Source organism: Tachypleus tridentatus, chromosome 2 (assembly GCF_004210375.1).
Source record: "Tachypleus tridentatus isolate NWPU-2018 chromosome 2, ASM421037v1, whole genome shotgun sequence".
Lineage (NCBI taxonomy): Eukaryota > Metazoa > Arthropoda > Merostomata > Xiphosura > Limulidae > Tachypleus > Tachypleus tridentatus.
Window position 1 is genome coordinate 16,705,138 of NC_134826.1, and position 12,420 is coordinate 16,717,557.

General features: G+C 33.5%; 1 protein-coding gene across 5 annotated transcripts in view; it reads left to right on the top strand.

The window, feature by feature from the left end:
* Positions 1-3,151: 3,151 nt before the first annotated feature.
* Positions 3,152-12,420, top strand: part of LOC143238745 (CREB-regulated transcription coactivator 1-like) — a 68,570-nt gene continuing 59,301 nt past the window's right edge. The window contains exons 1-3 of one of the 5 annotated variants that reach the window (XM_076479269.1): positions 3,163-3,488; positions 7,902-7,998; positions 9,208-9,321. Coding sequence is in view for 2 of the 5 variants with exons in the window: in XM_076479252.1 (XP_076335367.1) it covers positions 3,378-3,488; positions 9,208-9,321 (225 nt within the window). In the remaining 3 variants the exon portion in view is untranslated. The other 4 variants (XM_076479276.1, XM_076479260.1, XM_076479252.1 and 1 more) reach the window with 4 other exon arrangements.

The following is a 12,420-nucleotide window of genomic DNA, read 5'->3' on the forward strand; positions in this document are numbered from 1 at the left end:
TAGTGTATACATAATACATGTACAGTTTATGTTTTGTAAAGAGTTTTTGTTGTTAATATTGTAATATATCTATTTCGTAAGGAAATGTGTGTGTATTTCCTTTTGTTAGTGAGATTAATGCAAAGGGTTGAACACGCTATATAAATTTATGATGTGTATATGGAAAGTTTGAAGGCCATTTTATATGGGTATATAATATATACCTTAATAGTGCACTTTCTGTATATGTGTAGGGTTATTGTTGTTGTTGTTGTTTTTTGTAGTGTTAAGTGGTGTTGAACATCATCTATCTTACTATCTTTAAAAATATTAAGTGATCCTTTTTTATGTGTTCATTATGTTCACAGGTTTACGTTGTTGTGGTTTGAAATTACAAAGGGCTAACTGGTTTAGTTTGTTTTGAATTTCGCCCACAGCTATTCGAGGGATATCTGCACTAGCCGTACCTAATTTAGCAGGGGGGAAGACAGCCTGTCATCACCACCTACTGTTAACTGTTGGGCTATTCTTTTACCAACGAATAGTGGGATCGGCTGTAACACTATAATATCCCCACAGCTGAGAGGGCGAGCATGTTTGGTGTGACGGGGATTCGAACCCACGACCTTCAGATTACGAGTCAAGTGCAAAGGGCTTATGTTTCGGTACTACTGTATGAAAGGTATTTCCATTTGCATTGCATATTTCTGCGAGGATTTATTTCAGTATTGCATCATGAATTGTTATTAGCTATCTACTTTTAAATGGAGGCCCGGCATGGCCAGATGGGATAAGGCATGCGACTCGTAATCTGAGGTTCGCGGGTTCGCATCCCCATCGCGTCAAACATGTTTGTTCTTTTAGCCGTGGGGGCGTTATTATGTAACGGTCAATCCAACTATTCGTTGGTAAAAGAGTAGACCAAGAGTTGGCCGTGGGTGGTGATGACTAGTTGCTTTCCCTCTAGTCTTATACTGCTAAATTAAGGACGGCTAGCGCAGATAATTCAAAAACAAAACAAAACTACTTTTAAATGAAATAGACATTTCCGTATTAAAGGATTGCGTTTATGTTTTCTTTGTTAAAAAGCACTTTTGTTTATAGTGCTGGTGTTATTGTTAGCTGTAAACTCTAAAAGCGGGTAGATAACTATCTGTCATTTTGTACAAAACAGTGGGTTTGGCTATTTCTCCTTAGAATTATAGGTGATGTTTGTTAAAACGACTTAGTTGATGTTGTTATACATGTGGTTTTACTTTGATAAGTGTGAATTATTTTAGATTTTTTTAAAGCAATATGTAATTCATGCGTGCATATTTTGTGCTTTTAGAATTAGGAATAGCTATGTTCGCCACAAAATAAAAACGAGAAAGCATAGCACAGAACAATGTGTTATGTTATACATTGTATTTGTTTAACCTTTGATTAATATGGACATTTTCTCAAATTTCTGTTTTCTTTCATTTTGATTCAAACACAGAGGGATGATAAATGGTTTCGTTTGTTTCGAATTTCGCGCAAAGCTACTCGAGGGTTATTTGCTCTAGTCGTTCCTAATTTTGCAGTGTAAAACTAGAGGGAAGGCAGCTAGTCATCACCACCCACCGCCAACTATCTGGCTTCTCTTTTATCAACGAATAGTGGGATTGATTATCACATTATACCCCCCCCACGGCAGAAAGAAATAAACAAAGATGAAGCAAGAACATTATTTTTTTTGTGTAAAAATCCGTTGTCGAGAATTTGTGTTTCTAGAATTTATGTTGTTGTGTTTTATTGCCAATATTTGGATGAACTTTGTAGAGGTCACAAGAAATCGGAGTAATAGTGACATTTCAAATTTCTTGGCAAAATCGTAGTATTGATACAGGTATACTATTATACATTTATAAATACTTATAACTAATATATTATAGAGATGTATTCTTTTAATTAATAACTACTTCTTACTATATTTATTATACTAATGAGTAGATTGTTTTACATTTTTATTAGCAAACTTTATTAAAGTTATTCCCCAGTAGGATACCAGTAATACTGTAAAATTGAAATTCTAACAATCGATAGTCCATTACGTAGTTTTATGTCAGTGGATCACGCATGTATATATTTTTACACAAATGCGTTGTCACGTGCATATGCCATCATTATGCTTTGCCAATTACTCTAGCAGATTATACAGTTAACCTTTGGTTACTGCATGAACTATTTGATAATGTACAAACCACTTGCCAAAGCTACAATTGGTAGTATTTATTTAATGCAAAGTACAAAGATACATATTGGTCTATTTGTTCTATGCCTCAACGCGTACTGAAACCTGATTTTTTAGTACCTTAACCCATTGAAAAGTATTGCTGAGCCATTAGATGACGCTTTGTATTGATACTGGTGTACTTCAATATACACTCAATGAAAGCAGAACACCATCATAGGTAGTAGATTCGCCAGTTTTATTGCAGTCTCTTTTTCGCAGTAGATAGAGTAGATAACCCATAGTATCTTTGCTTTAAAGAAAACAGCTAGTTTGTTGTTAAGCGCAAGGCTACAAATTGGACTATCTGTGCTACCTTGCTGCTGGTATGGAAATCAGGGTTTTAGTGCTATTTCATCTATTTTGTTTCATCAAAATCTTTTAGACTAACTTATTTTTGTTTGATTATTTCTAAGCACAAATTCGCAGTATCTGTTCTGTGCCCATGCTAATAAGTATCGAAACTCGATTTTTAGCAATAAGCCACCGGAAAACTCTTTGTTTATGTTGTTAAGGTTTCATATATCTGATACAAAGAAAAACAAGTTAAAAAGTTGATACGCAGATGTGCAGCTATGGTATTATGTTCTTTTTCCAAGAGCTTTATTATATGCAATTATACAGTAATACGAAATTTTGATAGATTATTGCTACTCAGAAATTACATTTCTTAGACGAAGCAATATCTAACGTACTCGTTTCAAAAGAAATTTGTTTTCTCTTCTAAGAATAACAGAAAAAAAGAAGAGAAATTATTTTGAAAAATTCTTTGTCATGCGATCACATTATAAGAACTTTTAGTAATTTAGAGAAGTGATGAAATTATGGAAAATATATTGTTAAACTGTCTCCTCACCATATCACTCATTCCAACGTACTGAGGTTAACTGAATTTCCCAAAAATGATCAACAATTTTTAAAAATGGTATTTCCCGCAATACTTAGTTCATTGCGGAAGTGTATTCCACCAGGTATCACTGTAGGATCTCACCGCAATGATGTTGTTGTCGTTTATAATGTTAAGTACGAATTGTGATTGTATTTGATAGTGAGTGTTGGTTGAAATGTATTTCACGTAGGTATGAAATGTTAATTTATATGTAAACAAGTGAAAGAGACATACTTTAAAGATACACGTAATGTAATGGCAAATCCAAGAAAATTTAGTGAGAAGATTGCTCTTCACAATCAGAAACAGGCAGAAGAGACTGCTGCGTTTGAACAAGTTATGCGGGAAGTTCTCGGAGCGAAACGGGTAACTTAAAAAGTTAAAGCTAAGTTCGAAATAGTGAACCATAGGTCTCTTAATAGTTTGATATCTTTAATGAAATATTTATACAATTTTCACAAATAAACAAAAAATAAAATTTAAAGGAATTTCACTGAGATATTAATAATAGTGTTAAACGAATTTACTATTAATTATGGCGTTAAAACTTAAACTGATATTAATACGCTGACAGTAGTGCTGTCACTGCCTCTGTTAACTGATGTTATAGTTTTATCCTGTTATTTGATAGACCCACAATCTGGAAAGGTAACAATCCATATTATGTGAATTTTGATATTATATTGAATATACGAGTAGCCCCTCCCCACAAAAAGTAGATTCTTGACTATTCAGGATATAATAATACTAAATTCTTAGAACTGCTATTAACAGCTAATTACAACCTTGTTTTTTTATTTTTTACTTTGTAATAATTTGTGTATTATACAATAATTTAAACTTAACTATGCTACTAATTTTTGTTAAATATCAGTCACATGATCCTAAAACTTGGGGAAATTACCTTTTTTTTCCCATGAAACCAATTTTTGGGATAAATATTTTTGTAGGTAAAATCTGTAAACCATCAAATTCGTTTAGAATAATAGTGATTTATCATTATTAGCATTTGTATTGAATTTTAAATCAAATTTAAAGTTTCTACTAGTCTAAAATTTTTATATTAGTGAGGCTTACCGTACCAGTAAGTGGTGGACTACGTTTCACACTTTTTATCGTAACATTAGTGTGTCTATAAATTTCAGTTTTTTCTGTTAATCATTATGTTTGATGACAACTTTATTAGCAGTCAGTCAGTTAGTATAGAAACGTTTTTTTAAAAACCCATATATTCATTACACTTGTGAAAACATAAATTATTTAAAATGAAAAAATGACAGAAAATAACATTTTAAAATTTCTAGTTATTGGGTGTGAGTTTTCTTCCTTTAGGTCTTAAATATTGACTGTATTTTAAGGAATTTGTTTGTCTTATTCAGTGTAATATTGGTTGATTCTCTACAAATTTATATATGTTTATACCTTGAAACTAGATTTTTTATTGCAAGCTTATACTTGTTTATCCTATTCTCAACTGACTCGGACTTTACACATACTTTTAATGGAACATTTATTTACAGAAATTTCAAACATGATTATTCATGTACATTAAGCTTGATGTTAAGTTGTTGCATGACTTTATTTTTGTTGTTCTGTTTTGTAAGTTCATGTTAACTTGCTTTACAGGATATCATGTTTGCTGTGAGATTTCTTTGGTTTATGTTGCTGTCAACTTTAATAACTAAAATAAACCTGTAATTGCTTCAGCATTCTTTGTACACTTTTTAGTCTGTAGTGTAAGTACAATATACCATATTATTTTTCCAGAAAGTGTACTAAAAGCTTTGTATTATTTCTTATGTACTACGTTTTCTTTTGACTGTTAGATATGTTAGTATATATTACATATGAGGTATTACTGATATCCTTTTTATTTTGTAAAAATTAATAATTTTGTTCCCTAAAAAGGAATTGAATAGGGAAATTAGCAGCAATTTTGAAATATAGTTTTGTTTCTCTTTTCTCAACTATTAACATAAAAACTACTCTCAGGATTTTGCAAGATACTTGCCCACCGCTAGTACAGCAGTATATCTCTGGATTTACAACCCTAAAATCAGGGGTTTGATTCCCCTTGGTGGGCTCAGCAGATAGCCCAATGTGGCTTTGCTATAAGAAAACATATGCAAGACACTTAGGCCACACACGTGTAAAAAATGAATATTATTTCTTTTGATTTGTTTGGTCTTGGTTACCATCTACATAATTCTAAAAGTAATTCTAGTTGTCATAAAATCTGTTTTATTGACTCATCAATTTGAGATTTTGTACAAGAGTCTTGTGCTTTGATTAAAGTTCTTTGTAATTTGTTTTGTCATTAACACCATTTATGTTCAATCTTAGTTTATAGTTGAATATCTTTTAATGGTACGTTTTTCATTTAAAAGTTGATTGTTTAGTCTCAAGAAATTGTCTGGTGAGTTTATAGTTGCTTTCCTTATATAATTTATGCTATATAGTAAATGTTCACACCCACCAACGTTTACAATTTGACTGAAAAGCAGTCACCAAACTTTTAAGGGATGATTCTGGGCTGATGTAAAGAAAATATTGAAATAGAAAAACCTTTCTTTTCCTGTTATAAACAATTTAAGAATGTATAAGTAAAGTGAGTTACTTGTAGCCAGTGTTCTGGAGTTAAGTAGGGCTAGAACACATTGGAACTGTGTTTGTATGTGTATGTATGTATGTTGGTTTTGGTTTATTGCTAGTTGTAACATAGTTCTGGTTCGAGTTGATTCATTAGTTGTATTCATTAAACTACAAAACCTTATCACTGCTGAGACAAAATTCAAATGCATTCACCTGTTGCTCAGAATCATGCAAATACACTTAAACATTTGTAACAACAACAACAAAAAAAAACACAAACAAACTTGGAAAGAGTATATTTTTTATATCCTGGTCATATAAGGTCAGTTCAAATTTCTATATAAACAGCAAAGTATGGTGAAGTCTGTATAATGTTCATATTTCATCCAGTTGGTCAGTCAACAAAAGAATAGAATTGCAATATAGATGAGTTGGAAAAACCATTCATAAAAGCTGGTATAAGCTTGAATCAAATAGTTTTATATCTACATAAACAACTTGTAACAAATTGAACTCGCTAAACTTCACTTCTACCACTTTCCATCTACCATCTGATAGTTGTATTCATCATTCTGTATTTATGACATCTACATCTGTATATAAACTGCTTGATGCACATGTGCAAACACGTACTGAACAGAGTACAGTGTACATGCATTCCTGTTTCATTAAAACTTGTGCATTTATTGTAGTGATATTCATCTTGTTGTATATTTTAGTTGTATGTAATGCAATTTCTTTTTGTGAAACTAGTTTAGAAATTAAGCTTGCATGAGCTCAAAATTAAGTTGATTAAACTGGTGTCTTTTGACATTTTTCAAATTCTCTAATTCATCTCCCTCTGAGTATTTTTCTTCCAAATATGTTTGATTTTAAATTTTGTGCAAAGCTACATGAGGGCCATCTGTGATATCTGTCCTTAATTTAGCAGTGTAAGACCAGAGGGAAGGAGGCTAGTCATCACCATTCACTGCCAATTCTTGGGTTACTCTTTTACCATTGAATAGTGGGATTGAATGTCAGCATATAATGCCCCCATGATTGAAACGGTGAGAATTTTTTGGTGTGATGGGGATTCAAATGTATGACCCTCAGATTATGAGTCATGCACCCTAACCATCTGGCCATGCCAAGCATGAAATATGTTGAAAGTATTTTTTCTCTTATTAAATTTTTTATTGCACACCAACCAATATGGTTTATTTAATTTCTTCTGTAAATCTGTGGAATCGTCCTAAAAGATTGAAATGGTCTAGAGCAGGGGTTCTTAACCAGGGGTGCCCGCACCCCTAGGGGGTGCGAAGATGATTCCCAAGGGGTGCGAGGATGCCCATGAATAATTAAAGCAAATCTATATTTTTACATAAGAGTATGCTTTATATTTTTAGCTTTTTTTATATTTAAGTTTCCAGGGGGTGCGAGAAATGATTACTGATTTGAAAGGGGTGCAAACACTGAAAAAGGTTAAGAACCACTGGTCTAGAGATAGAGGTTGTTTTTTGTCTGAGGATCTTGATAATGATTTCTGTCTTTCTGTGGGTATTACCCTTTGTTTATTACCAAAACTGGAGCTTTCGTTGTAAGTTCTGCTTATTTCAATATACTGAACAAGAAACAAACATAAACAAACGCAAAATTAAAGAAGCCTTACTTATACAACAACTTAAACCCAAAATAAACCAATATAAAGGAACGCCTTTATACATATATTAATACAATAAAATAAATAAAATTATATATTCAAACATCTAACATCGCCCTCTACATTCTGACACTCAGTTACACAGCCCTTTCTAAACATGTGGTCAGCTTCCGGTCAGTTACCTCTTTCTTTCATTGTGAACCTGACGATGACCGAAGAAGGTCGAAACGTTGTTCACTCTTTTATGTAAAATATTTTCTCAACCCAAACGAGCCGTTTTTTGCATATATATTTCTCTACAAGTGGGTTTTCTTGACATTACTGATACTGAACATTGTTCATTCTTTTCAAGATAACAAAAGGAATTATTGTGTTTTAGATTTGTTGTCAATTTCTTATACAAAGAAGGTTGAGAAGTTGGAAATTATAGAACATTTGGGTGCGAGTGATTACGAGTGTTTACGAGTGATTACGAATGATTATTGCTCAGTTAAATTTAATGTTTTATCGTACATGTTGTTGAGTAATGATGATTTTAATTGTAGCAGCATCTGATATGAAAAGATTGTCATACAGGAATGGGTTGACATTTCTGAGATTGTTTCTACTGAAGACAGAGGAGTTAGAAGAGATAAGATTGAGGTACATGAATATTCATGAAGTGGAGTGGTGGTGGAAGGGACACTTTCTGTTATGTGGAAAATGAGAAACGCAATTCTTTCTTCATTCACTTAACATACGTCTATGAATTTTTTTATTCAATTTATAATTTTGTATTATAAAAACAATTAAAATTAATACAGATAAAATTCTACAGATGTTGAGATGTTATAGAGTTCTGAGGGAATTGATAGAATCAGTTCTTAACATTTAATGGTGAGAATGTTAAGGAAAAAAAAATCTAAATATTCAGCAGGGTAGGAGTTATCTTCAACCATGGCATTTCTTACTGGGTGTTTAGCCTTTGAACTAATAGGTACAGTTAGTTTAAGAGTTTAATATTTAAATGATCAGGGATATGTTTGAATTTGTTTTCCTTAAGTAGATGGAACAACCATTTTTTTGAACAACAGGCTCCTTGTTGTCTTTGTTTTGAATTTTGTGCAAAGCTACATGAGGGTTATCTACACTAGCTGTCCATAATTTAGCAGTGGAAGACTAAAGGGAAGGCAGCTAGTTACCATCACCCACTTACAACTCTTGGGGTACTCTTTTACCAACGTAGTGGGACTGACCATCATGTTATAATGTCCCCATGCCTGAAAGGGCAAACATGTTTAATGCAATGGGGATTCAAATCGGCAACCCTCAGATTATGAGTTGAACATTTTAACCACTTGGCCATGCTTGACCCTTGGTGTCTTTAAATGTTGTGTTAAACAATGTTTTTAAAATTTTTGTTCTAATTTTGTTATTAGCTGTACCATGGCAAACAGTTTGTTTAATTTTGTGTTATCGAGCTAAACAAAGACTTTTAGGAATACCTCATATAGAAAATACCTATTGTGCTACTTTTTTCAAATTGATTTAACATTTAAGTGCAGTTCTAAAACTCTCTTGAGAGAAAATTCAGATGAGGAGATCAGATGTAGGCTTAAAGTTGTTTAAAGCTTTTTAGGAGATAACCCATTTTCAGAAAACCTTAAAAAAACAACAAATACCTTGGAAAACGGTATGTGGACTTGTTATGAATAATAGCTATTAAGTTGTCATTGTGTTTCTTTTAATAGTTTTAAATAGAAAACATTTTCTCTTAGTGAAGATTGATAACACCTGTTCATCAAAACTTTAGTGTTAGAAAAAATAATAACCATGATATGTGAGTGAAATATTTTGTTTAATTAATTTCAGGTTGTTTATCAGAAACAACAGCTGTTGATTAACCAGACATTAGGATCATACAGAGGAGGTTCTCTACCAAATGTTAATCAGATAAGCAACAGCTCTACTGATGGTGAACAGCGGGTATGAAAAAGTGAAGTTATAATTAAAATGGTTTATCACATAAACATTGAATTGTTTTCTACAGTGTACACCTATTTACAGCATCAGATGCTGCATAAAATAATCTCAGTTACTGATGCTGAAAGAAGTGACTTTCTACTTGTACGTTATTTGAATCAGGGCATTTTTTTTGTCTTTCAGGTAGTTTTTAAAATTTTTATCTTTGTCTTTTTTTTTTACAGTTTTAACTATTCTTTCATAGTGGAAGAGACTTTTATACTTTCCTTACTGATTTTATGAACTTTATTTGGTTTGTTTAATTTGTTGTTATAACCGTACTATACTACATTCCCAGGGGGCTAGTATTACCAGTTTAAGAAAATGTCAAATGACCTGCATTATGAAACTGTAAACAACCAAATAGAAGAATACTGTTGATCTTCTCGATACAGGGAAGCCCAAGTATGCATGTTGAGACCTTATGGAGAGTAACATTCAAAGTTTAATTAAGAACCTTGTTGGGGTATGATGTTAGCTTCAGCATATACAAATAGATGTGACATTAAAGTGTATGTAATTAATTGAATCTTTAGTATTTTATAAGTTTTAGTTTTAGAAGGAAATATTTAAAAAAAACATTTCGATTTTCTGCTCCAGCTTGATGTTTCTTTTTTTATTTATCACTCCTCTCAGTTGTCTTGAGTTTAATATAAATTCTTCATTATAGTGTAGATATTACTAAGGCACAGTCAAACTTTTATAGCCTTCAGTCTGACTTGTTCACAGAGGTATAGACCAAAAAGTCAGGCCCACCTGCCACAGCCACCTATCATGTCCTTCAGTCTGACTTGTTCACAGAGGTATAGACCAAAAGTCAGGCCCACCTGCCACAGCCACCTATCATGTCCTTCAGTCTGACTTGTTCACAGAGGTATAGACCAGAAAGTCAGGCCCACCTGCCACAGCCACCTATCATGTCCTTCAGTCTGACTTGTTCACAGAGGTATAGACCAGAAAGTCAGGCCCACCTGCCACAGCCACCTATCATGTCCTTCAGTCTGACTTGTTCACAGAGGTATAGACCAGAAAGTCAGGCCCACCTGCCACAGCCACCTGTCATGTTCTATTTTTCATAAACTGCCAATAATTCTCTGATGCTTGCTATTACATTTATAAATTATAGAAATGTTGTTTTAATTTACTAAATAATGTATAATGCTGCCTTGTTTTCAATACAGATCTTTCACTGTTTTTCCCACAAATTGAAATTTGCTATTTCTGATCTCAGATACAGCAGCTATTTAATATTCTAGGACAGGGGTGTGCAACATTTTTCGTTGGTGGGCCATATAACCAACTTCATCAATCAAGCGGGGCCACTTAAAAAACAAGCTTATTTGTGTACATGCACAATAAATTAAAAAAAAATTCTGAAAATGCAAGCAATAATATTTTATATTTTTGCATGAGTGATCCTTTTTGTGCGACACTTGAAATTTAGAGTCCTTGCAGAGCTTGTCAATATCAGCTTTGACAGAAGTGGTTGCCACTCTTAACTGACTGGTCAAATGTTCATCAGTCAGCTGACTTCTACATTTGGTTTTGATGAGCTTCATTTTGGAGAAAAATTGCTCACAGCAGTAGGTGCTACCAAAAAGGGAGGCAATTCCTTGTGCATCACGGGACAAATTGGGAAACGTTTCACGTACACAGAGTTTGTAAAAGTCTAGCAAACTGTTTTCGGATAATTTCCTTTTAGTGTCCATGTCAGCCTGCAGTTCAATGAGTTCCATTTGGCAATCATCAGGACTGTCTTCCACTGCCAAATCAAAGGTTGAGCGAACAATTTCAATCTAATTTCAGTTTGTCTGAAATCTGGAAATCTGTTTGCAAACTCATCACGCAGCTTTTGTACACTGGTTCCATATTTGGTGCAATCCAGATTAGGAAATTCCAGTTTCCTGGTTGCAAGACATGTAAAATGGGTCAATATGGCTCTTCTCAACTGAACCTGGAAAAGTTCCAATTTCTTCTCAAAAGCACAAATATGCTCAAACAACTTATTCACAAGTTGACTTTTCCCTTGTAGTTTTAAGTTTAAATCAGACAGATGCTGTGTAATGTCTGTGAGGAATGCTAAGTCATTCAGCCAGTTCTCATTGCTCAAGAAGTCCACATTCTGACGTTTGCTCTCCATGAAGAACTTAATCTTCTCTCGCAGATTCCAGAATCTCTTCAAAGTAGCAGCTCTACTAAGCCAACGTACAGCAGAGAAGTACAAAACATCTGAATACTCACTGTCCAGCTCATCTAAAAAGTTTTAAATTGTCGATGATTTAATCCTCGTGTTCGAATATAATTTACGCATTGGACGACATTTTTCATGACTTCTGCAAAATCCAGAACTTTGGTGCACAAGCTCTCTTGGTGAATAATGCAGTGGCTTACAACTACGTCTTGTGCTCCAATTGCAGTTAGAGATTTCTTGGTGAATCCATTTGTCCTACCTGTCATGGAAGGAGCACCATCTGTTGTAACACCACATAATTTATAAGGATTCAGTTCAAACTTTTCTACAACCTTAAGCACTTGTTCACAAATATCCTGTCCTGTGGTTGTGGAGGAAAGGCTTGCCATATCTAAAACTCTTGAAAACATCAAAGCCTGCAGTAACAGCTCTGATGAAAATGACAAGTTGGGATGTGTCATTGATATCAGTGCTTTCATCCAAAGCCAGACTGAAAGCTTCACACGAATTCAATCTCTCTTTCAAAGTTTCTTTGATGTCCTCTGAAAGATCTTTTGTCCCATGTGAGACAGTAAAGCGGAAAGGCTAGTTTGCTCCACCAAATATTTTTTCTCTGGACATGCATATTCTGTGAATATTGTTAAACAATTTTAATAAATTCTCCATCACTGAAAGGCTTTCCCTTTTCTGCTATACATTCACAAAGCTTAAAACTCAGTTTTGTCACCAGTTCTGAATTTTTCTTGAAAGTGGTAAAAACACCTTGTTGCTTTTCAATGGATGTTTTAAATGTTCAATTTTGTCCTTTCGTGCCTGACCAACAATTTCATCAAACTGGGAGGAGTGCTTAGTTGCGTAATGTCGCTTAATAT